Source organism: Carcharodon carcharias, chromosome 9 (assembly GCF_017639515.1).
Source record: "Carcharodon carcharias isolate sCarCar2 chromosome 9, sCarCar2.pri, whole genome shotgun sequence".
NCBI lineage: Eukaryota > Metazoa > Chordata > Chondrichthyes > Lamniformes > Lamnidae > Carcharodon > Carcharodon carcharias.
In genome coordinates this window covers 5832186-5858119 of record NC_054475.1, presented here as the reverse complement: position 1 = coordinate 5858119, position 25934 = coordinate 5832186, and the positions used below count along the sequence as shown (strand labels likewise).

General features: G+C 44.6%; 1 protein-coding gene across 1 annotated transcript in view; it reads right to left on the bottom strand.

The window, feature by feature from the left end:
- LOC121282005 overlaps positions 1 to 25934 on the bottom strand; it is a 52379-nt gene that overhangs the window by 7699 nt on the left and 18746 nt on the right. Inside the window, exons 5-6 of the mRNA XM_041195318.1 lie at positions 18341 to 18447; positions 15880 to 16192 (exon numbers count right to left, since the gene is read on the bottom strand). Of these exons, the coding sequence (XP_041051252.1) occupies positions 15880 to 16192; positions 18341 to 18447 (420 nt within the window). The remainder of the gene's footprint in view (positions 1 to 15879; positions 16193 to 18340; positions 18448 to 25934) is intronic.

The following is a 25934-nucleotide window of genomic DNA, read 5'->3' as shown; positions in this document are numbered from 1 at the left end:
TCTGTTTGATATTTTGTAGCCTAAGTCCACTGCCTTGTTCGAATTTCTGAACATTAATATGGTGCCATTTTCTCTTTCTTCATCCATCCTGGAATAAAGATTACACTATTTCCAGAAAGGCTATTGCTACAATTGCTTCCATCTTAGGTCTGTAATTGTCATCGGAAGATATGTCCAAGTTTATAGGTTGATTTGAACAAAAGCACACCAGCTTAAAGCTAACACGCTGAATGTCAAATCACACCATTTCAAATACATCCCAACACCCACCATGTTCTGAAAAGGGTTCTTCAGCTGTTAATTTTAGGGCTGGATTTTTAAAGCATGTTTGCTTGCATTCTCCCACTATCCTGGATCTGAAGTGAATGCCAGTTGTGAAAATAGGCTTATTTCTTACTTTATCTAGAGCTTCCTCCAAGGGAACTTCCTAATGCAGGCTCCTCAGGGGTATTTAGCTTTTTTTTGTCCAGACTTTTTCTGCGTGATAGCTTTCCCTGGGATGGTCCAGTCAACTCAAGCACAATGCGTCAGTTACCCTGCACACACAATAGTTTCACCCTTTGACCAACTCATTGGGATGCTTTATGAGAAGATCTACGCTCAATGCTTTGGTCAATGCTTCACCAATGTATATGTCTCCAGGCAACCCATTCAGACCCATCCAGCTTTATGGGTCAATAGACTTCTACCTTCCTTCATTGTCCTGCCATTTATTTTCTGTCAGGATCATGGCAGTCAATGTGATGGTTTCTTGACCACCAGGGGCAACAAAAAACCTCTGCAACGTTTTAATGTCTCTTGAAGAAAATAGGACAATCTTATGAGAGTTTCTTCTTTAAAAAAAGAAGACAAGGGACTGGATTTAATGCAGCTCATTGTGGCCAGGCCCACTTTATCATGGGAGAGGTTCACAGATCAATTGCCCAAATGGTGGCACACCTTCCCGATTAAGTGGGAGGGCAGAAGGGGCAGGTGCAGGATTCCCAGCTGCTGGCGTTGGGAATCGATTAGGCTCACTTTGTGCCTGATCAAGGGAACTGGCATTGGGAAAGTGGTGGGGGTGGGGATGGGGTGTTGGAATGCTGAAAACCGACCCCCATCCCCCAGATTCTCTCTCCCCAACTCTGTCTCCTACAACCCCCACCCCGCAATCCCCATCCCATCCTCACTGGGGTCCCTTAGCAGATGGGGTCCTAATCCCGGGGATGGTGGCCATTTAAATGCCTGAGAGCATTTGGTACCAACAGGCCTGTCCCATGGAACTGATGAAGGTTCCCTGCTGATTTTCCAAACTGCAGGTGAGACCCCTGTTGAGCCAACTTAATCCAGACCAAGGTTTTATTTTTAGAAAAGCAGGAAATTTGGACTTAGGCCTGGTGAAGCAAACTTATTTGTTTAAAACTCATCTCAAAAGAAATCAAAGAGTTCCCTTCATACTTTGTGGAAACATTTCTGTAAGTGTCACTCAGAAACCATCTCCACGGAAGTGCGTGATTTCATCCCAAATGACAGTCTCTGCCAGTTTGCCTTCCTCTATTTTGGAAAGTACCTGGGTATTTACTTCATATCTTGCCATGGAGGCATTGCCCAGAACGGAAACTCAGGCCTGAACTTTTGCCGAGTCAGAAGGGCAATGTGCATTAGCCAAAAAGATACTGGAGCCCCAAACCTGGAAGTTCTGCTCCCAAACCGTGGGGTGGGGTGGGCGTAGGTTGCACTTTACACACTCGTGGTTCATGGAGATGGTTGCGCATGTAAAGGTGGAACTGACTTCAAATAGATCCAATCTTCATCATTGGGATTTCAAAAACACGACATTTGAGAAAAATGTCTAAAGCTGCTGGACTCATTTGGAAAGATACCCCTTTGGGAGAGGTCAGATACTCCTTTGGAATTGTTAAGAACAGACATGAATGTGCGTTGAAAGCAGATAAGCTCTCTGGAACTGTCAAGTCATTTAAATTCCCAAGCCCTTTGAATTTTTGAAAAAAACCTGCAGTTGAAAAGAAATCAGTGCCTGCTATTTCACTGCTTGTTGACATAAGGATTAGTGCTCCTTGCCGGCTTCCACAAGCTATCAATGTGACAGTTGGAGGCCTATAAATTCTGTTTGATTGACAGCTGCAAGTGGTTATAAAGAGGTAAGCTGTCTTTGATGTTGGGCTCTGAATACAAACCTAAGTTTTCGTAAAGGATTAAATACTTGAAGGAAATGTTTGTTTTTATAATGGATTAAGCCTTTGAAGGGATTTAAATACTATCAATGGGAGTTTTTTTTAAATCGAGTAAAGTCTGAAATAGATACTTAAGCCCAAATTTTCACAAAGCCGGAAGGGCCTTGTGCCTTAGCCAAAATAGTAGCGGAGCCCGATCTGGAAGTCCCGCCCCTGAACCTGGCACCCACCATTTTTCCGGGGGTAGAAGTGGAGGCGGGTTGTAGTTTGTACCTTCGTGGTTCATGGAGTGAACATATAAAAGTGCCGCTGCCTTCAAACAGATGCAGTTTTCATGACTGGAATGTCCAAAACATGACTTGTGGGCTTTAGAAACTTGAGGAAAAGGTCTAAACATGCCAGAGCTATTTGGAGATGTAGGGTACATTCTGGGAAAGGTCCAGGTGCCTCTTTGGGAGAGGTAGCTTTTTTTTAAAAAAAGAGAGAAACAAATAATTTTCTACTTGGTTTAAATTTAGGGTAAGAGTATTTTAACTAAAGGTATGGCAGAGGAGCTCAGTCCCGTGTGTTGCATGGCCTGCAGAATGTGGGAAGCCTTAGACATTCCTGGCAATCTGGATGACCACACCTGCAGCAAGTGTCACCGGTTTGACCAGCTTGAGCGCCAGGTTTCAGAGCTTGAGTGTTGGCTGGAGGCACAGCAGTGCATCTGCGAGGCTGAGAGTTACATGGGTGGCATGTTTTTAGGTGTAGTCATTCTGCATATTAAGGAAGTGCAGTCAGAGTAGGAATGGGTGACCACCAGTCAGAAGAAGGGAGGCAGGCAGGTAGCCAGGAAAGCCCCAGAGTGCATCTCACTCAAGAACAGTTTTTCTGTGTTGGAAAACAGGGCGAGTGACAGTTCCTCTGGGGAGTGCAGCCAGAGGCCAGCTGCACAAGGGGGAGTAGAAAAAGAGGAAGAGCAATTTTAAGAGTAGGAAACTCAATAGTGAGGAATATAGACAGGCATTTCTGAAGCCGTAGATGTGACTCAGGATGGTGTGTTGATCCTGGGGCTAGGGTCAAGGGTGTCACCGAATGGCTGCAGGGCATTCTGAAAGGGAGGGTGAACAGTCAGAGATTGTGGTTCACATTGGTACCAACGACATAGATAGAAAGAGGGATGAGGTCCTGCAACAAGAATTTAGGGAGCTAGGTAGCAGCTTGAAAAGCAGGACCTCAAAGGCTGTAATCTCTGGATTACTCCTGGTGCCATGTGCTAGTGAGTACAGGAATAGACGAATAGAGCAGATGAATACGTGGCTGAAGAGTTGGTGCAGGAGAGAGGGCTTTAGATTCCTGGATCACTGGGTCCATTTCTGGGGAAGGTGGGACTTGTACAAGTCCAATGGGTTGCACCTGAACCGAAACGGGACCAGCATCCTTTGGGGGGTGGGGGGGGGGGGGCGGGGGTGGGGGGGTGGGGGGGGTGGGTGGTGTGTGTGTGGTTTGCCAGTGCTGTTGGTGGGGGTTTAAACTAATTTGTCAGGGGGAGGGGATATGAAGTGATGATATAGTAGGGGGTGATGTTCAGACAAATATAGAAGAAAAACTAAGTCAGCCTGGAAGGCAGAGCGTATACAGTCAAATTAAGGCACACAGGATAATGGCAAGGCTGGATGGCATTTATTTTAATGCAAGGAGTCTTGGGAGTAAGGCAGATGAGTTGAGGGTGTTGATTAACGCATGGGAATATGATATCACTGCTATCACAGATACATGGTTGAGGGAAGGGCAGGACTGGCAGCTCAATATTCCAGGTTATAGAATCCTCAGGTGAGATGCGGGGATGGGGGAATTGAAAAGAGGAGGTGGTGCTGCAATATTGATCAAGAAGTCAATTACTACAATAAGGAGAGATGATATCTTAGAAGGTTCCTCAAATGAGGCCATATGGGTAGAACTGAAAAACAAAAAGAAAGCAATCACATTGCTGGGTGTGTACTATAGACCCCCATACAGTCAGGGAGAGATAGAAGGGCAGATATGTAGGCAAATTTCAGAGAAGTGTAAAAATAATAGGGTAATATCAGTGGGGGATTTCAACTTCCCCAATATTAACTGAGATAGTCTTAGCGTAAAAGGCTTAGAAGGGGCGGAATTCTTAAAATGTATTCGGGGAGCTTTTAAGCCAGCACATAGAAAGCCCTATGAAAGGGGCCAGTGCTGGACCTAATTTTTGGGAACGAAGCTGGGCAAGTGGTAGAAGTGTCAGCGGGGGAGCATTTCAGTGATAGTGACCATAACTCTGTAAGATTTAAGGTAGTCATGGAAAAGGACAAAGATGGACTGGGAATAAAGGTTCTGAATTGGGGGAAGGCCGATTTTAATATGATAAGGCAGGATCTGGCCAAAGTGGACTTGGAGCAGTTACTTGTAGGAAAATCTACATCAGAGCAGTGGCCATCATTCAAAAAGGAAATGGTGAGGAAGCAGGGCCAATATGTTCCCATAAAGGTGAAGGGTAGGACCAACAAGTCCAGAGAACCCTGGATGTCAAGGAATGTACAGGATTGGACAAGGAAAAAAAGGGAAGCTTATGGTAGATACCAAGGGTTCAAAACAGTGGAAGCCCTAGAGGAGTATAGAAAGTGCAGGGGGTTAGTTAAAAAAAATTAGAAGAGCGAAGAGGGGGCATGAAAAATGCTGGCAGATAAAATAAAGGAAAATCCAAAGGCATTTTGTAAGTATATTAGAGGCAAGAGGATAACCAGGGAAAGGGTAGGGCCCATTAGGGACCAAAGTGGCAATCTGTGTGTGGAGCCAGAAGACATAGGTGAGGTTTTAAATGAATACTTTGCATGTGTGTTCACTATAGAGAAGGACGACGTGGGTGTAGAAATCAGGGAGGGGGACTGTGATATACTTGAACAAGTTAGCATTGAGGAGGAGGAGGTATTAGTGGTTTTAGCGGGCTTAAAAGTGGGTAAATCCCCAGTCCCAGATGAGATGTATCCCAGGCTGCTATGGGAGGCAAGAGGGCAAGGGCAGGGGCCCTGACATTCATTTTAAAATCCTCTCTGGCCACAGGAGGGGTGCCAGAGTACTGGAGGACAGCTCATGTGGCACCATTATTCAAGAAGGGTGGTAAGGATAAACCAAGGAACTATAGGCCAGTGAGTCTAACCTCAGCGGTAGGGAAACTTTTGGAAAAAATTCTGAGAGACAGAATTAATCTCCACTTGGAGAGGCAAGGATTAATCAAGGATAGTCAGCATGGCTTTGTCGGGGGAGATCATGCCTAACAAATTTGATTGAATCTTTCAGGGGGGTGACTAGATGTGTTGATGAAGGTGTGCAGTTGATGTAGTCTACATAGACTTCAGTAAGGCGTTTGACAAGGTCCTGCATGGGAGAATGGTCAAGAAGGTAAGATGGGATCCAGGGCAAATTGGATCCAAAATTGGCTTAGTGGCAGGAGGCAGAGGGTGATGGTCGAAGGTTGTTTTTGTGACAGGAAGCCTGTGTCCAGTGGTGTACCACAGGGTTTGGTGCTGGGTCCCTTGCTGTTTGTAGTGTACATTAATGATCTTGACATGAATCTCGGAGGTATGAGTAAGTTCGCAGATGACACGAAAATTGGCGATGTGGTAAATAGCGAGGAAAGCCTTAGACTACAGGATGATATAGATGGGCTGGTCAGATCGGCAGAACAGTGGCAAATGGAATTTAACACTGAAAAGTGTGAGGTGATGCATTTTGGAAGGACTAACAAGACTTCACTATAGGTAGGACCCTAGGAAGTACAGAGGATCAGAGCGACCTTGGTGTGCATGTCCATAGATCCTTGAAGGCAGCAGAACAGGTAGATAAGGTAGATAAGAAGGCAAATGGGATACCTGCCTTAATTAGTTGAGGCATTGAACACAAGAGCAGGGAGGTTATGTAGGAGTTGTATAAAGCGTTAGTTAGGAAACATCTGGAGTACTGTGGACAGTTCTGGTCACCATGCTATAGGAAGAATGTAAGGGTGCAGAGGAAATTCACCAGAATGTTACCTGGGCTGGAGTGTTTCAGCTATGAAGAGAGACTAGGTAGACTGGGGTTGTTTTCCTTAGAGCAGAGAAGGCTGAGGGAGGACCTGATTGAGGTGTACAATATTATTAAGGGCATAGATAGGAAGAAACATTTTCCCCTTGGTGGAGGGGTCAATAACTAGGGGGCATAGATTTAAAATAAGGGACAGAAGGAAGGGGATTTGAGGAAATTTTTTTTCACCCAGGGGGTGGGGGGTATTTGGAATTCACTGCCTGAAAGAGTGGTAGAAGCGGGATCCCTCACAACATTTAAGAAGTATTTAGATGAACAATTGAAATGCCGTGGTATAGAAAGCTACTGGCAAAGTGGTGGAAAATGGGATTAGAGTAGATAGGGGCTTGATGACCTGCGTAGACACAATGGGCTGAAAGGCCTCTTTCCATGCTGTAAAACTCTATGACTCTAGGTCAGATGCCCCTTTGAGAGAGGTAAGAGTAGACATTAATCAGCGTAGAAAGTGGATAAATAGAGTGATAAAAGCAAAAAACTGCGGATGCTGGAAATCCAAAACAAAAACAAAGATACCCGGAAAAACTCAGCAGGTCTGGCAACATCTGCGGAGAGGAACACAGTTAATGTTTCGAGTCCGTATGACTCTTCAATAGAACTAAGGAAAAAAAATAGAGTGAAACTGTCAGACGATTGTCATTTAAATCTCCACGCCCTTTTTTTTTAAAGCAGCCATTACAATTTCACAACATGATAACCTTAGGGTTATCATTATAGAATTAGTGCTGCATGACTGATTCCACAACCTATCAATATCATAGTGGGGGACCTGTAAATTCACAGTTTGATTGACAGTTAAGTGGTTATAAAGCTGTCTTTGATGTGGAGCTATGAATACAAGTATGTTTTCATTAGGGATTAAGTACATGTATGTTTTCATAAGGGATTGAGGACTTGAATGAAATGTTTGTTTTTATAAGGGATTGAGAACTTGAAGGAATTTAAATGTATTGAATGGGTTTTTATGAATGAGTATTTTTTTATAGTGAAGTCTGCAATAGATACTTAGAACTTTATTTCATCTCACCATGGCTCCTGAGGTATGTCCATGGCGGATACGGGGTGAGTTGGCAAGGAGGGTGTAAGTGTAAAGGGTGGAGTGTCAGGGCATGGGTTGTTATGAGATGGCACTAAGTTAGCATGGGGCCATAAAGGGCCATTGGGTTGAGTGAGGGCATGGGTTGGCAAGGATGATGAGGGGTCATGGGGGGTTGGGTAGGGACATAGATTGATATAGAAAGGATGAGAGGCCATGACAATGGGTAGAGGGGAGTAAGTTCTCATGGAGGGTAGGAGAGGCTCTGGGGAAGGATGGGGGCATGAGGTGGCATGAGTTGGCATGGATGGTGCATGGCGAGTGTGAGGGAATGTGAGTGGGTATGAGCAGTGAGGGCTAGAGGGCTGTTTTTTGTTTTGCTGTATTTATTGTAACTGAGGTGGACCTTTTCAACAGGCCACCTCCGCACTCAATAGACCTTGTGGCTGCCTCCGAACTCTTTCTGGGGTCGGCGAGCCCAACTCCTGCCTTCATCCCCCAGGATGAAAATCCAGATATTTGGGACACTTCCTCCCAAGTCTTGCTTGTGGAGTTGGGACTTTTCCCAACTTTGCATTTCCGACTCAGGATCAAAAATCCAGCCGTTAGGTATGTGGAGGATTGTGGGCATATTCTGGCATCCCACCATTCCATGGCATTCTGAGTTCAGACGCGGTGTATGGTACCATAGTTCCACCCCTCCTCCCCACCTCTCCGTATCGTTAAGATGAATGGTGATGCAAAGGACAGCTCTGAAGAAGGCAAAGATGGCACACTCCTTGTATCATTTAGGCAACAGGAGTTACCTGATACGAGTATTATTCGAATATGTACAAATAAAATGTAACAGTGATTCCAGGAAAGGCGATTATTTTTCAAATCAGTGTCTGTTTCCCTAGCATGGCAACAACTGATTCGATTCATAATCCTGGTGCCGTTCGTTGCAAAAATATTAACACGTCTCTCGTATGACAAATTACATACAGATTTGTTAGCTGTTCTCCAACTCCATTAATCAAAATTTTGGCTCTTCATAGAATGGTATCACCCCATGGGACAACTTCGTCAGACCCTGGAAACAGCTCATGTAGCAACAGTGATTATCCCAATATAGCTATAGTTCATTCCCACATTAACTTCTGGCCCTTAACTGGTTTAAATATACATTTTTGCCTTCAAACAAGTGCTTGACGTCATACCTGATGCCAATGCTTCTGTTTATTTACATGAGCAGGCTTTACCCCATGCAAGAAGATACATCCTTTAAGCTTCTCTAAAATTGGACAGACACTGTCCTTGAAGATTAGTAAACCAGCATCAGGAATTGTGAGGCTACACCCTTGGATTGAAGATCTGCATAAAAGGCAGCTAACAACTTGCATTTAGCTGGTACATTCATGTCTGCAATTTCTTGGTGAGATGATTTGATTAATGTTTTTGACAATAAGCCAACTAGGGTAAAGTTCTGCTTGGACAGCATGTCACTAAGTGCTTTAGAGACACACAATTTCCTGACCCTATTTGGAGTGAGCGCCAAGTCCAAAGGCAGTGTTACCACCTGCTACTCATGCAACACACAGACATCAGCTGGACCCAGCCAAACAGCCAGAATCAATGGAGATAAATCAGGTGACTGCAAAATCCGCATTGTCCAATTTACCACCATGGTGAGGGGTGGGGGAGGGGGAGGGGAGAAAAATCAAACTCGTAATGTCCTTCACACTCATGGGATGATCTCTGCATTCGCTCATCTTCCACTGAGTGCTCTGATTTTCATTTACTACCAGTGCCTTCCCTACATCTGCCTAAAGGGCCAAACAGTTTCCCACATTTGGGGTTCTGCCTGTGCTGCTCCCTAACTAAATGTGAGAGCTCCTCAACTCTCTGCCAGACAATGTCATGGGATCTTTCATCTTATGAGAGAAAAGAAAGATATAATATTTTTACATACAGAAACAGGCCTTTCAGTGTACCTATTGGTGCTTATGCTCCACACGAGCCCCTTCTCACATTACTTCATGTCACCCTATCCTTCTATACCTTTATCCCTCATGGACTTATCAATCTTCCCTTTACCTGCATCTATAATAAAAGGAGAGCCTCTAAAAGAGGTGCAGGAACAGATGGACCTTGGTGTATATATACATATGTCATTGAGGATTGCAGGGCATGTTGAGAGAGCAGTTAATAAAGCACATAGTATGTTAAAGCTTTATTAATAGGGGCCTTGACTACAAGAGTAAGGAGGTCATATCGAACTTGTATGAGACACTAGTTAGGCCACATCTGGAGTACTGCGTCCAGTTCTGGACACCATACTTGAGGAATGATGTGACGGCATTGGTGAGAGTACAGGGGAGATTCACAAGAATGATTCCAGGGATGAAGAACTGTGGCTATGAGGGTAGCCTGGAAAGATTGGGACTGTTTTCCTTGGCGAAAAGGTGGCTGAGAGGAGACTTAATGGAGGTATTCAAAATCCTGTGGGGTATGGACAGGGTAAATAGTGAGAAACTGTTCCTACTCAAGAGAACATTAAGAACTATAGGGAACAGGTTCAAAATAATTGGTGGGAAATAAAAGTAGTAGATGTGATGTGAGGAAATTTTTTTTTCACCCAGAGGGTGGTTGGAGTCTGGAACAAACTTCCTGAAAGGGTGGTGGAGGCAGATTCGATTGAGGTATTCAGAAAGGAATTGCTACCACAGATTGCTACCTGAAGAGACAGAATGTGCAAGGTTACGGGGATAAGGCAGGGGAGTGGGAATAGGTGGAATGCTCTTTCAGAGAGCCAGTGCAGACTCAATGGGCCAAATGGCCTCCTTCTGCACTATAAAGATACTGTGATCTGTGCTATTTGCCTCAATCATCCTACGTGATAGCAAAACAAAAACAGAATTACCTGGAAAAACTCAGCAGTTCTGGCAGCATCGGCGGAGAAGAAAAGAGTTGACGTTTCGAGTCCTCATGACCCTTCAACAGAACTGAAGTTCTGTTGAAGGGTCATGAGAACTCGAAACGTCAACTCTTTTCTTCTCCGCCGATGCTGCCAGACCTGCTGAGTTTTTCCAGGTAATTCTGTTTTTGTTATGAGCAATGAATGTTGGTCTTATCAGTGATGCCCACATCATTTTAAAAAAAAGTTCCACATTTTAACCAGTCTGAGTAAAAAAGCTGATGTGACCATCTTGTATTAATGGCTTCCCCCCACAACAAATGGAAGCAATGTCTTTATGTCCAGATTATTGAACATCCTTATAATTCTAAAGACGAGCACTTCTCAGCCTTCACCTCCCCGGAAGAAAGAGCCTCAGCCTGATAAGGCAACAGGGACAGAAAGCAACTCAACTTAAAAATAGAGAAAAAACGAAATCAAACCATCAGAAAAGGAATGTGAAGTGAAACAGATAAAGTGAGTGAGCAAGAGAAAATATCTCTGCAGGAAACAAATGGTTCAGAGAATTTGCGATGTGTGCGCAACAGGGAAAGAGAGAGTGCGATAAAGAAAGATTTTCATCTTCCTCGCCTGGATGGGCAACCTGGCGGAGCAGATCACCGGTCTTTTAACAAACATGCCAGGTTTTCATTCCATTGATTCCAATAAAGAGCAGACGGGTTCTACAATGACCAACTGGCCCGGTCCACTAAATTACCACCCAGTGTCTGAAGTCTGAGGAGAGAAGGTACAATATATCAGCAGTGCTTTCTTCACCTTGAATCTTTTTCAGATTTCAGAATTTCACGCTAATCAAGGTGGCTGAGCAAAAGAATCATTTATAAAAATGATAATGTAGGCTTGTACTTTTGGATGGATAAATCTTTTCATCCTATTATTATTCGTGAAAATATCCTGGCCGTACGATATCTCACGGGGTCTTCAGTACGAAGATGTGCCACCCAACACGTTGGGAGTAATTTTGAATCTGGACTTTAGTGTAAAAGGACGATATTGGATCTGGCTCAAAGTCCAATGTACCTCCCATTGGGAAGGAACATAATGTCAAGCAATTGGCACAAGGTAAAAAAATGCAGGGGTGAACTACCCATTCTTAGATTATTCCATTGTTCGCTGGCTTCAGATTGCTGAGACCTCCAGCGCTTGCTATTCAACCCATTCCAGTGCTGTTACTACCCAATAATCAACCGTGGATTATCCTTCTCTAGTTATTCAATAATTACATTATTATTGCTAATCCTTCCTCTACATCCTGATGTTCAGTGCCTATCATAAAACTCACTGCAGCCACCACCATGAGTTACATAATGGGGCATAATGTTGAGTAAACCCATGTAATCCTTGGGGCCAAATGCCTTGATAAGATGCCTGCCTATCTACTTGTATCAGCTATTCTCTTCATGTGTTTTAATCAAAGAATTGAAAGCACTGGCCTTTGTATGGCTTTGGTCAGGACACATTGGATATGGATTTTGGAAAGGACATAGAGTAGGGTGACAAGAATTATATGAGTTATGAAGGAAGATCAGAGAAGCTTAAGCTTTAGTCTTGATTGAGGAGAGGCACTTTATTGAGGCACATTAATTATCAATAAGGTGAACCCAAAATATTGCTCAAGTTTAAATCAAATCAGTTGGGCAGAGTGACAAATATTTGGAATGGTCTACCAGATAAGGCAAAGGTGATGGAGCATTTCAAAATTCAATAAGATGCTGGTTAGGCTGAAGGACATGCTTCACTCACTAAATTGCCCTTGTATTTTTGTTCTAATGCAAAACTGCTGATTGTCATTTAAAGGAACTCTTCAGTTTGCCATCTGTGACTATCTGCCATCCTGAACTGTTTGCAAATTACATCTCCACCTCCCCTGATGATTCAGTGCGACAAAGCGTTGACCAGAGTGGCACTGAGTCACACATTGCCAACCTGTGCTGAGCCAGCCAGTCTCAGGTGGGGTAGCTGTGGGAGTTCAGCAGCCACCCTCAGCTCTCCTTAACCAAAGAAAACATTAAAGGGCAGAAGTCTTGGGCCCTGCTGAGGTTGGGAACAGAGGCAGATGGGAACTGAAAGTGCTGGCCTGCCGGTTTCCTGACCATTCCAGGTTTCTAGCCGTTTTGAATGAGGTGGGTTTGGGGCCAGGCAGAGCTACCCGTCCCCATGAGGCAGGTAGCCAATTAGTCTCATTAAGACTCCTGTTAACCAGGGGTAAAGGAGTCTGACTGGGATACCCACAGTGCTGGCCTGGCTGCCTTTTCTTTTTTTTCATTTGAATTTTTAAAATAGTTGGTTTAGAAGATGTTGAAGTGCCCTCTCACTTACTTACCCTTTACAGCACATTTTTTCTCCTGGCAAGCTGAAGGCTTCCGATTGGCATTCCAGCTTTGAGGTCCTGTTTGCCGCCCTTAATTGGGTGCGAAACCTTCTCCATTCCAATTAAGTGGATGCTCCGGTCAAAATCCTAATGAGTGATTATTTCCCCAATGGGGCAGGTTCAAGACTCGGAAACCATACCGACTCCCATTTCCCACTCCTGAAGCACAAATCTCAGCCCCAGATTTCACAGTATTGACCACTATCCACAATCCTGTTGGAGACTATGTTTGTGGCTTCCCAGTATGATGTCAGACAGCTGGCCAAACTCACAATTAAAGTTCATTCACAAAACAGTTAACAGTTTTTTTTTGTTCATGGGATGTGGGTGTCAGTTGGTAGGCCAGCATTTATTGCCCATCCCTAATTTCCCTCGGGAAGGTGGTGGTGAGCTGCCTTCTTGAACTGCTGCAGTCCAAGTGGTACAGGACACCCACGGTGCTGTTAGGAAGGGAGTTCCAGGATTTTGATCCAGCAACAGTGAAGGAATGGTGATATATTTCCAAGTCAGAATGGTGTGTGAATTGGAGGGGACTTTGCAGGTGGTGGTGCTCCCATGTATCTGCTGCTCTTGTCTTTCAAGTTGGTAGCGGTCGCAGGTTTGGAAGGTGCTGTCTCAGGAGCCTTGGTGAGTTGCTGCAGTACATCTTGTAGATGGTAGACACTGCTGCCACTGTGTGAAAGTGGTGGAGGGAGTGAATGTTTAAGGTGCTTGATGAGGTGCCACTCAAGCAGGCTGCTTTGTCCTGGATAGTGTCAGGCTTCTTGAGTGTTGTTGGAGTTGCACTCATCCAGGCAAGTGGAGAGTATTCCATCACATTTCTCACTTGTGTCTTGGAGATGGTCAACAAACTTTGGAGAGTCAGGAGTTGAGTTACCCATTGCAGAATTCCTAACCACTGACCTGTAAATTAATTACTTTTTGGATTTCATGTTGAGATCATTCAACAGGAACAATCATATTCTTAGCACTTCCAATGGAAGGGCCATGAAACATTGTTCATGATCACCAAATCCCTGCACTCAGTATCACCCATTGTTTACTGCTCAACCAGGACAACTTTTTGAATAATGTATGCTAAGCCTTGTCAAGATGACGGCCTCATTTGATTGGACAGCCAGTGAGATTTTTTTTAAAAATTAGGCCAAGTAATGTGCTTAGTAGGTAAAGGTTCAAGAGTAGGGCCAAGGTGGTGTCACTATTTTTTAAGTTCATTTTTGAGATGTGGACACCACTGCCAATGCCAACATTTATTGCCAATCTCTAGCTTTCTTCAGAAGATGGTATTGAGATTCCTCCATGATGCTTGGTACAACCAAGTGGCTTGGTAGGGTATTTTAGAGAGCAGATAGAGTCCATCATGCTGGTTTGGGATTGAAGTCACATGTTGGCCAGACCAAGCAAGGATGGCAGGCTTCCATCCCTAGAGGACATTAGTGAACCAGTTCCGTTTTTCCCGAGAACCCGGTAGTCTCATGGTCACTTTTACTGACACCAGCTCTTTATTTCCAGATTTTAAAAAAAATCACATTCTCAATTCACCACAGATGGATTTGAGCTCAAAAGGTTATCAGTCCAAACCTCAGTGTTACTCATCCAGTAGCATAAACACGATGTTACTGTACTCATGCAAACATTGCTTGATGCTACTTTAAAAGTAGCATCTGCTTTTGTATTCCTAGGAGTGAGCACTAATAAATTCTGAGCAGAGATGATAAATAAACAAATGACAAGCATTTATGTTCAGTGTTTATCAGGTGAGATGTCAAAAGTTAAATTAAATCTTCACAAGCTGCAAATTTGTTTCAGCCTCACCATGTCTGTGTTTCTTAGGAGGCCCGTGCATTTTGCAGGATTGTCAGCATTTCATACACACAAAAAAGCTACAGTCGGAGACCAGGAATGATTCCTGCTGTTTTGACAAAAAAAAACCCTAAGCTAAAAATTGTTGAAATGCTACAAATACCAAAGTCCAAAATTATTTTAGAAGATCTCAATGCATCAATAAAGGAATCTGTATTAACACAGATTGTTGGCGGAACATGAAAATAAAATGCACAATGACTAGCAGAAGTTGAACTATTCTACCTCACAGTCTAGAGGAAAGTAAGGTCTTTTGCAAAGAGCACCCCTCCCCACACAAACACACACACACACAAACTGTAACCTGACTTACTTACTGTCATGCTATGGCACATGTAATCTAATTTTAACTAAGCATCTTGGGGGATGGGGAGGATGGGGGCTGGAGGAGTGGTGGAGGGGGGTGTGCTGGTCTAAATAAAAGAGAGCCTGCAATGCAGCACAAATAAACCGACTGCTGTTCCTGATTCCTTTTAACATCAGCTGACCTGAACTTGTACTTCAGCCAAGACACAATAAGCTTTATTTGAAAGTCAGCCCCTGTCCAAAGTTCTTCAATTTCCATTAATTACCTGTCTTCATTGCAAGATGTATGGATAATTTAAAAGTTGCGGGTGCACAATTATTCTCAGTGCATGCAAGAATAATAGGTCTACCCGGAAACAAGAAGGGGAATGCCAAACTGGCATGCTCCATTCTCTATTTTTAAGGTATCTTTTTTGTCCACAACATGTATTTAACCACTTAAAGTCTGTGTAGCAATTGGGTAGCAGAAGTATTCAAAAAATACAGGTTAACAAGTATACTGTTTCTGCAGGTTTCCCTCACTGTCTTTACGATGTTTAACATTGCAAATTTGTTAAGTGCAATTCTGATTCACTTTCTAGTATTTAAAAAACATTATTTGCACAGACTCCAAGAGCTGCTGAAGGCTAGTCAGGCACTTGAATGCATTTAACTCCTCAAAATCTTAAAGCAAAAGATAAGCAACATAGACAAATATACATTACATATACTGCCCGGAGATCTGAGGCATTCAAGTAGTGTTATCAAACAAGGAAGCAATTGTGTCGTAGTAATGCCATCATGCCTATTTAACAGACGGTTAAAACACCGGTTCAGACTGGCATTTTTCAAAGAAATTACTCCTTGTTGAAAGACTGGGGCGCTTAAATCAGGATAAGATTCTGCATGATTTGGGATAACTTTCTATTCCCTTCCAGGTAAGCCAACAAAGAGAGGTGATGTTTCTTTTAATCCTGCACAAGGTACATTTATTAACTCTGTGCAGTGCAGCACTTGCCCATAGATGCTCGTCTAACAAAGTTGCAAAGAATTCAATTTGGTTAACAGTAACTGGATTAGAATCCAAAAAGAGCTGCTGACTACCTACTGTACTGGTTTTCAGTGTGTGCTCCATTAATTTGTCCATCAGCCGTGATTTGAAGGTGAAACCCGATGCCAACATTGCAATAAAGCCTCCTCACTCTCTTGATTCCAGTGAAATAGTCCCTGTCCCAGCCGAGGTCTAATTTCCTCCCAGAGATCGGATACAAGGACCTGGAGAGGAGAGTCTCCCATCTCCCTTCCAAGCTCCCCCTCGCTTTCGTTGCTATTGGAGCCGAGGAGGCTATCCCAGTCAGGAGGCCGAGAAGAACAACTGGCCAGGTCCAGTCGAGAGTCGCCTGGTGAAACATTCTAATCAACTTAAACCAACACGTGGGTGAGGAATTGATGCACTAAAAATAACTGAGCTTCTAGATTTTCAGTCTGAAGTCTGTCAGTGCTCTCTTTATTTTTGGAGTCTGGTTAAAGTACTGCTGACACACACAAAATCCAAAGAGAATATTAAATAAAACACCTTTAACGCAGTCATTATATTGGTGCATAAACTTGGTGGCCAATAGGTTTCGCTTTTAATGCATCCAGTGATGTCATACATGTTGGCTTTTGACATTTAGAAGCTGAGTCTCGAGGTTAAAATAAAAAATAGAAAGCGCATTTCTGGAAAGTATAGTGTTTTTTAATTTGACGTCTATTTATTTTAGATCGATGATGTAGAGGCTCGCAATGCTGGCAATGCACTGCATCACCTCATATTACTGTAGTGGACCAACCCCACACTGCTGTAAAGTGTGCTTAGTGACTACAGCAATCGTACTATATATACACACTGAAAACTCCTGATAATAAAGAAACTGCCATAAACAATTTGCACAAGTTCTTTTTAGATTAATTGAACTCTTCAGCCAGTCGATGCATAAAATGCCAAACAATATGCATCCACAGCCACACTGCAAGGGGGACAGATTTGAGCAAGTCCCCAGCCCTTGGTGATTGTGATACATTACATTCTCTTCCCCCACCCCACCCCACCCCATCCATAATTCAATAATAGACCTCGGCATCAATTTAGGAAGAGCAGCCCTTAATGCAGCAGCTGAGATTTCCATTCAACACATTATACGACCTGAAGCCAACTTGAACAAGCCTATCAAGTAAATAACTATTAGTGCCACATTTCAAGAAATGTTACACAGTGGAATTAGAACCACCAGGAGCTGGCAGGAGGCTGGAGTGTCTGAATCATGTTGGCAGGAGACGTTATTCAATCCCAGGCTCACACATCTTGGAGGACTCTACTTCAGATTTCTTAGGGTTATGTTTCTCTTCATTTAATAGTTTTTCATTGGAAAAGGAGGCTCATGTTAGCAAGGTGTGCACCTGTAACAAAATCTGCTGATGGACTAGTGCTCTTGTTGCATTTTCACCTTGTATACCTGTGCGTTGTCACTGGATGACTGTCAGGTGTAGCTCAGTTGGTAGCACTCTCGCCTCAGAGTCAGAATGTTGTTGAGTCAAGGCCAAGTTGAGGGATTGGATCACAAAACCAAGACTGACAGTCTAGCACAGTGCTAAGAGATTTCTGTACTGTCTAGCCTCTCCAGTGAATGACAACTGACTGCTCTTGGTTGTATGTCATTATGCTCATGGTGCTATTTTGAAGCAGAGCAGGATAGTACTCTCCAGTGCCCTGGCTAATATTTACCCCTTGGCCAATAACACTAAAAGAAATGATCTGGTCATTATCTTATTACTAGTGTGGGACCTTGCTGTGTGCAAATTGGTTAGTCCATTTCCTACATTACAGCAGTCATCTGAGGCTCGGGTCTCCATTACTAAGGTTCCTGTGGACTCTAACTTCTAAGGTAATGCAGGAGGAATATGATGGCACATAATTCCAAATGCCTCAATGGCAAGTGACTGCTCTTTAGTTGTATGTCATCACTGAAGGCTATTTCCTGATGATGTCCACTATTCTGTGTCTCCAAATTTCTTTCGCATGATTGCCCGTAACCATTTAAATACGTTAAAACTGCTTTTAGAGTTAGATTGCTGATGTCTCCACAGCAGACAGGGAAGCACCGACTGGAAACATTTCTACTGCATCTGTCTTCTGTATTTTTTTATTCTTTCATGGGATGTGGGCATCACTGGCAAGGCCAGCATTTGTTGCCCTTCCCTAATTACCTTTGAACTAACCTTGCTAGGTCATTTCAGAGGGCAGTTAACAGTCAACCACATTACTATGGGTCTGGAGTCACATGTAGGCCAGACCAGGTAAGGACGGCAGATTTTCTTCCCTAAAGGACATTAGTGAACCAGATGGGCATTTGCAACAATCGGAGATAGTTTCATGGTCACCGTTATTGAGCCTAGCTCTATATCCTAGATTTATTCACTGAATTCAAATTCTACCAGCTGCTATGATGGAATTTGAACCCATGTCTGGGTTCTTAGTCTGGGTCTCGGCATTAGTCTGGGTCTCTGGATTCCTAGCCCAGTGACATTACCACTAGACCGCATATTGCAGCAGTCATAGCTGCTGAATCCCTAGGTATAATGGAAGACTGCAGTGCAGATATCTGATGGTCCAGCTTTATGATACCATCTTCCACTGCTGTAGACATTGATGCAAATAACTTTACAAAACAGACTCTTGCTGACACTTGCCCTGTGTGCTGTGGATTTAATGTCAAAATTGCGCCAAAATTACTCATTTACCGGTCAGCATTACTCCTTATGGAGTTAGCCAATTCTTCTCAGTGTACAAAAAGATTAAATATTGGTGGTAGATATTTGTTGCTATTAGCAAACTCTACAGGCAGTCTGCTCCTGCGGTGGGAGGGGAGGGACATCCAGCTCTGCTATGGCAGTAAAAATGGTCAATGCAGCTGCTGCACACAGCAAGAACTCAGAGCTGGTCTCAGGACAACAAACCCACATTTCAAGACTCTTCAATTGAGGTGTTACTGTCTCGTTAGCGTAAGGAAGGCCTACTTCTTTGGTCCATGGAGAGAGGAGGCCTTGGCAATGGATATCATCCCAACCCCATCCACCCCACCTTAAAAAATGCCTTCCAAAGTTCGGGTTACTTTCCACATGATGGGATGCAGGATGCACTCACTTCCTTTTAATGATGAGGACATATTTCAATTCAATCCTCCAGGATCCTGATCGTATACCATCGTGCAGCCACTTCACAACCTCCTGCCACATGCTAGGATTGAAAGGATATTAAAATAATTGAGGGGGAGGCTAGTGGTATTCATGGAGGAAGAGGGCATAGCTGAGGTATGAATTGATTCATTTGCATTTGTCTTTACCAAGGAAGAAGATGCTACCCAGGCTAGGGTGAAAGAGGAGGTTATTCGGACACTAGAAAGGTTTTAAAATTGATAAGGAGGAAGTATTGGATATGCAGTCTGTACTTAAATTAGACAAGGCACCAGAGCTGGATGAGATGCATCCAAGGATACTAAGGGAAGTGAGAGTAGAAATTGCAGAGGCACTGGCCATAATTTTTCATTCTTCCTTAGGTGCAAGAGAGCCAGAGGACTGAAGAATTGCAAAGGTTACACTGTTGCTCAAAAAAGGGTGTGAAGCAACCTCAAGCCAGTTATTTTAAGTTTGGTGGTGGGGAAATTACTAGAAACAATAATTTGGGGCAAAATTAATAGCCACATGGACAAATGCAGGTTAATTGAGGAAAGCCAGCATGGATTTCTTAAGTGAAAATCATGTTTAACAAACTTGCTGGAGTATTTTGAAGAGGTAAGAGAGAAGACTGATGAGGGTAATGCTGTTGATGTGGTGTACATGAACTTCCAAAAGGCATTCGATACAGTGCTGCACAACAGATTTGTGAGAAAAGTTAGAGCTCATGAAATGAAAGGGACAGTAGCAACATGGATACAAAACTGTCTGAATGACAGGAAACAGAGAGCAGTGGTTAATGGTTGTTTTTTGGACTGGAGGAAGGTTTGTAGTGGAGTTCTCCAGAGGCCAGTGCTGAGACCCTCGCTTTTTCTGATACATATTAATGACATGGACCTTGGTGTACAGGTCACAATTTCAAAATTTGGGGATGATATGAAACTTGGGAGCATTGTGAATTGTGAAGGGGATAGTATAGTACTTCAAAAGAACTAGGCAAGCTGGAGGAATGGGTGGACAGGTGGCAGATGAAGTTCAATGCAGAGAAATGTGAAGAGATTCATTTTGGTAGGTAGAACATAGAATCATAAAAGCTTAACAACACAGAAGGAGGCCATTCGGCCCATCGTTTCTGCACCGGCTCTCCAAAAGTGCATTATGACCTAGAGCCTGGCTCTTCCCCGTACACCTGCACATTGTTTCTATTCAAGTAATCATCTAATACCCTCTTGAATGCCTCAATTGAACCTGTCTCCACCAAACTTCCAAGCAGTGCATTCCAGACCCAAACTACTCACTGTATGAAAAAGTTTTTTTCTCACGTCACATTTGCTTCTTTTGCAAATCATTTCAAATCTGTGCCCTCTCATTCTTGATGAGGGACAATATAAAATAAAGGGCACAACTGTAAAGGATGTGCAGGAGCAGAGGGACCTGGGTGTACATGTACATAAATCATTGAGGGTGGTAGGACCAGTTAATAAAGCATACACTATCCTAGGTTTTACTAATAGGGACATAGAGTAAAAGAGCAAGGAGGTTCTGTTGAACTTGTCTAAGACACTTTTTTCTAATTCGGTCATGTGATGTGGGTGTTACTGGCTAGGCCAGCATTTATTACCCATCCCTAGTTGCCCTAGTTCAGAGGGCATTTAAAAGTCAACCACATTGCTGTGGGTCTGGAGTCACATGTAAACCAGACCAGGTAGGGACAGCAGATTTCCTTCCCCAAACAATCAACATTTGTTTCATGGTCATCATTAGACCTTTAATTCCATATTTTTATTGAATCCAAATTCCACCATCTGATATGGCAGACAAGAGCTACCATGACAACAGCAAACTCAGCCCTGTCGATCCTGCAAAGTCCTTCTTACTAACATCTGGGGGCTTGAGCCAAAATTGGGAGAGCTGTCCCACAGACTAGTCAAGCAACAGCCTGACAAAGTCATCCTCACGGAATCTTACCTTACAGATAATGTCCCAGACTCCACGATCGCCATCCCTGAGTATGTCCTGTCCCACCGACTGGACAGAGGCAGCAGATATGGCGGCTAAGTGGTATACGGTCATGAGGGGGTTGCCCTGGGTGTCCTCAATATCGACTCCAGAACCCATGAAGTCTCATGGCATCAGGTCAAACATGGGCAGGGAAAACTCCTGCTGATTACCCACCACCTCCCAACCCCCAGGTCAGCTGATGAATCAGTACTCCTCCAAGGGCAGAATTTTCCCCCCCTCATTGGGAGGGGGGGGGGAAGGAGGTTGAAGAGCGGGCACATGGAGGCGTCCCTCCGATCAGTGCCCTCAATTGGGGGCACTCTGCCATTTTATGTGGGCGGGCTAATTAAGGCCCACCCAGTGTGACGTCCACACAGAAGCGCTATGTGCTCCCTGTGCGGGTGAGGGGGAATCCCTAAACCCGAGAGTGCATCGTTCACGCATGCGCACAAAAGAGTGCACTCATCTCTCTGAGGCTAAGTGCAGCCTCAGGGAGATCGCCTCTACCGTCAAAAATATTAAGAATAGAAAAAAGAAATTCCCTGACATGCTCCCTCATGTGACACTGTCACATGAGTTGGGACATGTCCATCACTTATAAATTCAGTTTAATTACATTTTTTAAAACCTACATGAAACCTCAACCTGCCAGTGGATGAGGTTTTATGCTTTTTCTAATGCCTGCCAGTGTTCCTGGCCTGCCCGCCAACATTAAGGGTGGATGGGTAGATCCATTAATTACTTCAATGACTCTGTCAATGGCCTCAATTGGCCATTGACAGATCAGCAGGTGCACAGCTGATTCTGCTGAGCCCCTGTCTACCCGAAAATTTAAATGGGGTGCGATGACATCGGGAGTTCATTTTACGCATCAGTGAGCGGGCATCACCCCCCCCTCCCCCCACCCCACCCCCCACCTCCCACCCCCCGCTCACCAACCGGGAAATCCTGGCCCAAGTGTTGCGCTGAGGGTGGCAAGAGTGCAGAATGTACCCTGGGTGGTGGATTTCAATGTCATTACCAAGAGTGGCTTGGTAGCACCACCACTGACTGAATTGGCCAAGTGCTAAAGGACATAGCTACTAGACTGGGGTCTGTGGCAGGTCATGAGGCAACCAACAAGAGGGAAAAACATACTTGACCTCATTTCCACCAATCTGCCTGCTGCAGGTGCACCTATACACGACAGTATTGGTAGGAGGGATCACCACAGATTCCTTGTGGAGACAAAGTCCCATCTTCACTTGAGGATACCCTTCATTGTGTAGTGTAGCACTACCACCATGCTAGATGGGATACATTTTGAACAGATCTAGAAACTCAAGGCTGGGCATCCATGAGGTACTGTGGGCCATCAGCAGCAGAAGAATTGTAGTCAACTACAATCTGTAACCTGAAGGCCCAGCATGTCCCCCACTCTACCATCACCATCAAGCCAGGGGATCAACCCTGGTTCAATGAAGGTGCAGGAGGGCATGTCAGGAGCAGCACCAGGCATACCTAACAATGAGGTGTCAATCTCAAGCTACAACACAGGACTTCTTGCGTGCCAAATAGCATAAACAGCAAGTGACAGACATAGCTACACAATTCCACAACCAACGGATCAGATCTAAGCTCTGCAATCCTGCCTTCTTGAACCACTGCAGTCCATGTGGTGTAGATACACCGGCAGCACTGTTAGGGAGGGAGTTCCAGGATTTTGACCCAGTGACAGTGAAAGAATGGTGATATAGTTCCAAGTCAGGATGGTGAGTGGCTTGGAGGGGAACTTCCAGGTGGTGGTGTTCCTATGTGTCTGTTGCCCTTGTCCTTCTAGGCGGTAGTGGTCGTGGGTTTGGAAGGTGCTGTCGAAGGAGGCTTAGTGAGATCTTGCAGTGCATCTTGTAGATGGTACACACTGTGTGTCGGTGGTGGGGGGAGCGAATGTTTGTGGATGGGATGCCAATCAAGCAGGCTGCTTTGCTCTGGATGATATCAAGCTTCTTGAGTATTATTGGAGCTGCACTCATCCAGGAAAGTGGGGAGTATTCCATCACACTTCTGACTTGTGCCTTGTAGATGGTGGAGTCAGGAGGTGAGTTATTCGCTGCACGATTCCTAGCCTCTGACCTGCTCTTGTAAACACAGTATTTATATGGCTAGTCCAGTTCAGTTTCTGGTCAATGGTAACCCCCAGGATGTTGATAGTGAGGGAATTCAGTGATGGTAATGCCATTGAATGTCAAGGGGTGACAGTTAGATTCTATTGTTGGAGATGGTCATTGCCTAGCACTCATGTGGTGTAAATGTTACTTGCCACTTGTCAGCCCAAGCCTGGATATTGTCCAGGTCTTGCTGCATTTAGACATGGACTGCTTCAGTGTATGAGTCATCGTGAATGGTGCTGAACATTGTGAAATCATCAGTGAACATCCCCACTTCTGACCTTATGATGAAAGTAAAATCATTGATGAAGCAGCTGAAGATGGTTGGGCCAAGGATACTACCCTGAGGAACTCCTGCAGTGATGTCCTGGAACAGAGATGATTGACCTTCAACAACCACAACCATCTTCCTTTGTACTAGGTATGACTCCAACCAGTGGAGAGTTTTCCCCTGATTCCCGTTGACTCCAGTATTGCTAGGGATCCTTGATGCCACACTCAGTCAAATGCTGCTTTGATGTCAAGGGCAGTCACTCTCACCGTTATGTCTCTTAAACAATTACCAAATAGCTGGTCCATTGTAAGATGTGGCCCAGGGAATTGAAAAGCAAACTATTCAACTATTCCGATGATGCTACATTCAAAAACAGTTCCTCTGTCATGTCCTCCTTCTTCCTTAACCGAGGTTTTCCACCCACGGTCGTTGACAGGGCCCTCAACCGTGTCCGGCCCATCTCCCGCGCATCCGCCCTCACGCCTTCTCCTCCCTCCCAGAAACATGATAGGGTCCCCCTTGTCCTCACTTATCACCCCACCAGCCTCCGCATTCAAAGGATCATCCTCCGCCATTTCCGCCAACTCCAGCATGATGCCACCACCAAACACATCTTCCCTTCACCCCCCTTATCGGCATTCCGTAGGGATCGCTCCCTCCGGGACACCCTGGTCCACTCCTCCATCACCCCCTACTCCTCAACCCCCTCCTATGGCACCACCCCATGCCCACGCAAAAGATGCAACACCTGCCCCTTCACTTCCTCTCTCCTCACCGTCCAAGGATCCAAACACTCCTTTCAAGTGAAGCAGCATTTCACTTGCATTTCCCCCAACTTAGTCTACTGCATTCGTTGCTCCCAATGTGGTCTCCTCTAAATTGGAGAGACCAAACGTAAACTGGGCGACCGCTTTGCAGAACACCTGCGGTCTGTCCGCAAGAATGACCCAAACCTCCCTGTCGCTTGCCATTTCAACACTCCACCCTGCTCTCTTGCCCACATGTCTGTCCTTGGCTTGCTGCATTGTTCCAGTGAAGCCCAACGCAAACTGGAGGAACAACACCTCATCTTCCGACTAGGGACTTTACAGCCTTCCGGACTGAATATTGAATTCAACAACTTTAGGTCGTAAGCTCCCTCCCCCATCCCCACCCCCTTTCTGTTTCCCCCTTCCCTTTTTTTTCCAATAAATTATAAAGATTTTCCTTTTCCCATCTATTTCCATTATATAAAAAAACCCCCACTAGAGCTATACCTTGAGTGCCCTACCATCCATTCTTAATTAGCACATTCGTTTAGATAATATCACCAACTTTAATTTTAACACCTATGTGTTCTATTGTACTATTGTCGTTAACATCTTTTGATGATCTGCTTCTATCACTGCTTGTTTGTCCCTACAACCACACCCCCCCACCCCCCCCTCCACCTCTTTGTCTCTCTATCTCTCCGCCCCCCACACAAACACCTTAAACCAGCTTAAATTTCAACTCTTTCTTGGACTCGAACACAAGTTCTGTCGAAGGGTCATGAGGACTCGAAACGTCAACTCTTTTCTTCTCCGCCGATGCTGCCAGACCTGCTGAGTTTTTCCAGGTAATTCTGTTTTTGTTTTGGATTTCAAGCATCCGCAGTTTTTTTGTTTTTATCTCTGTGTTTAATTGACTGCCACTGCTCTTCAAGAAATGCCTACCTCCTTGAAGAAGTTCTGTTCCTCTCTGCGACAAGATTTCCGTATCTCTCTGTTGTCTTGCTCACCTTCCTTGCTTTCCATTTCCCTCCTAGTGTTTGACAAGGTGTTTACTAAAACCCGCTTTCACAGCCATATCTCCTTTCTCAGTGACTGTCTCCGTCTCCGACTTACCCCACGTGGATTTCAACTGAAATTCCACCCCTCATGTTTCGAACCCACCCAGGATTACAGGTATCTCCGGGACATAAAACGTTTCTCGGACTGCTGTTCCCGTCACATTCTGAAATCCACTCTCAGTGCCATGCGCCGCCATATGAACACACTCGACCTCTCCCTCCAGCAGCACCGCCGTACCCTTTTTCAAAGCTGCGCGTGCCCCCAGTTTCATTTTATCCTTCGGCTCATCCGACGCCTCAACAAGAAACTTTTTCTCTTTCTCTCAAGTGCTAAGGAACGCAAGCTCCAACATCTCATCGACACCAACACCCATCTAGGACCCTCCACCCCTGCCTGTCCCTCCGTCCCCACCCCATCTTCCAATCCCAGCCCCAGCCGTGTATTCACTATACCCCCTGACCTTCCCCTCTCCGATGCTGAATGTCCAGTGCTCAGCAAAGGACTTAGTTTCATACCCTTTACGCCCTCACCTCAATGAATTTCGGGCTCGGCATGATACTGAACTCTTCTTCCGCCGTCTTCGTCTCTGGGCTCACTTCTTTGGGCAGGAGTCCTCTCCCAGTTCAACAGATCCTTTTACCCATCTCCAATATTCTCCCTCCACCTGGACCCCTCCCTCTGGATTCTTACCTTCTCTTGATCTTTTCATTGAGAACTG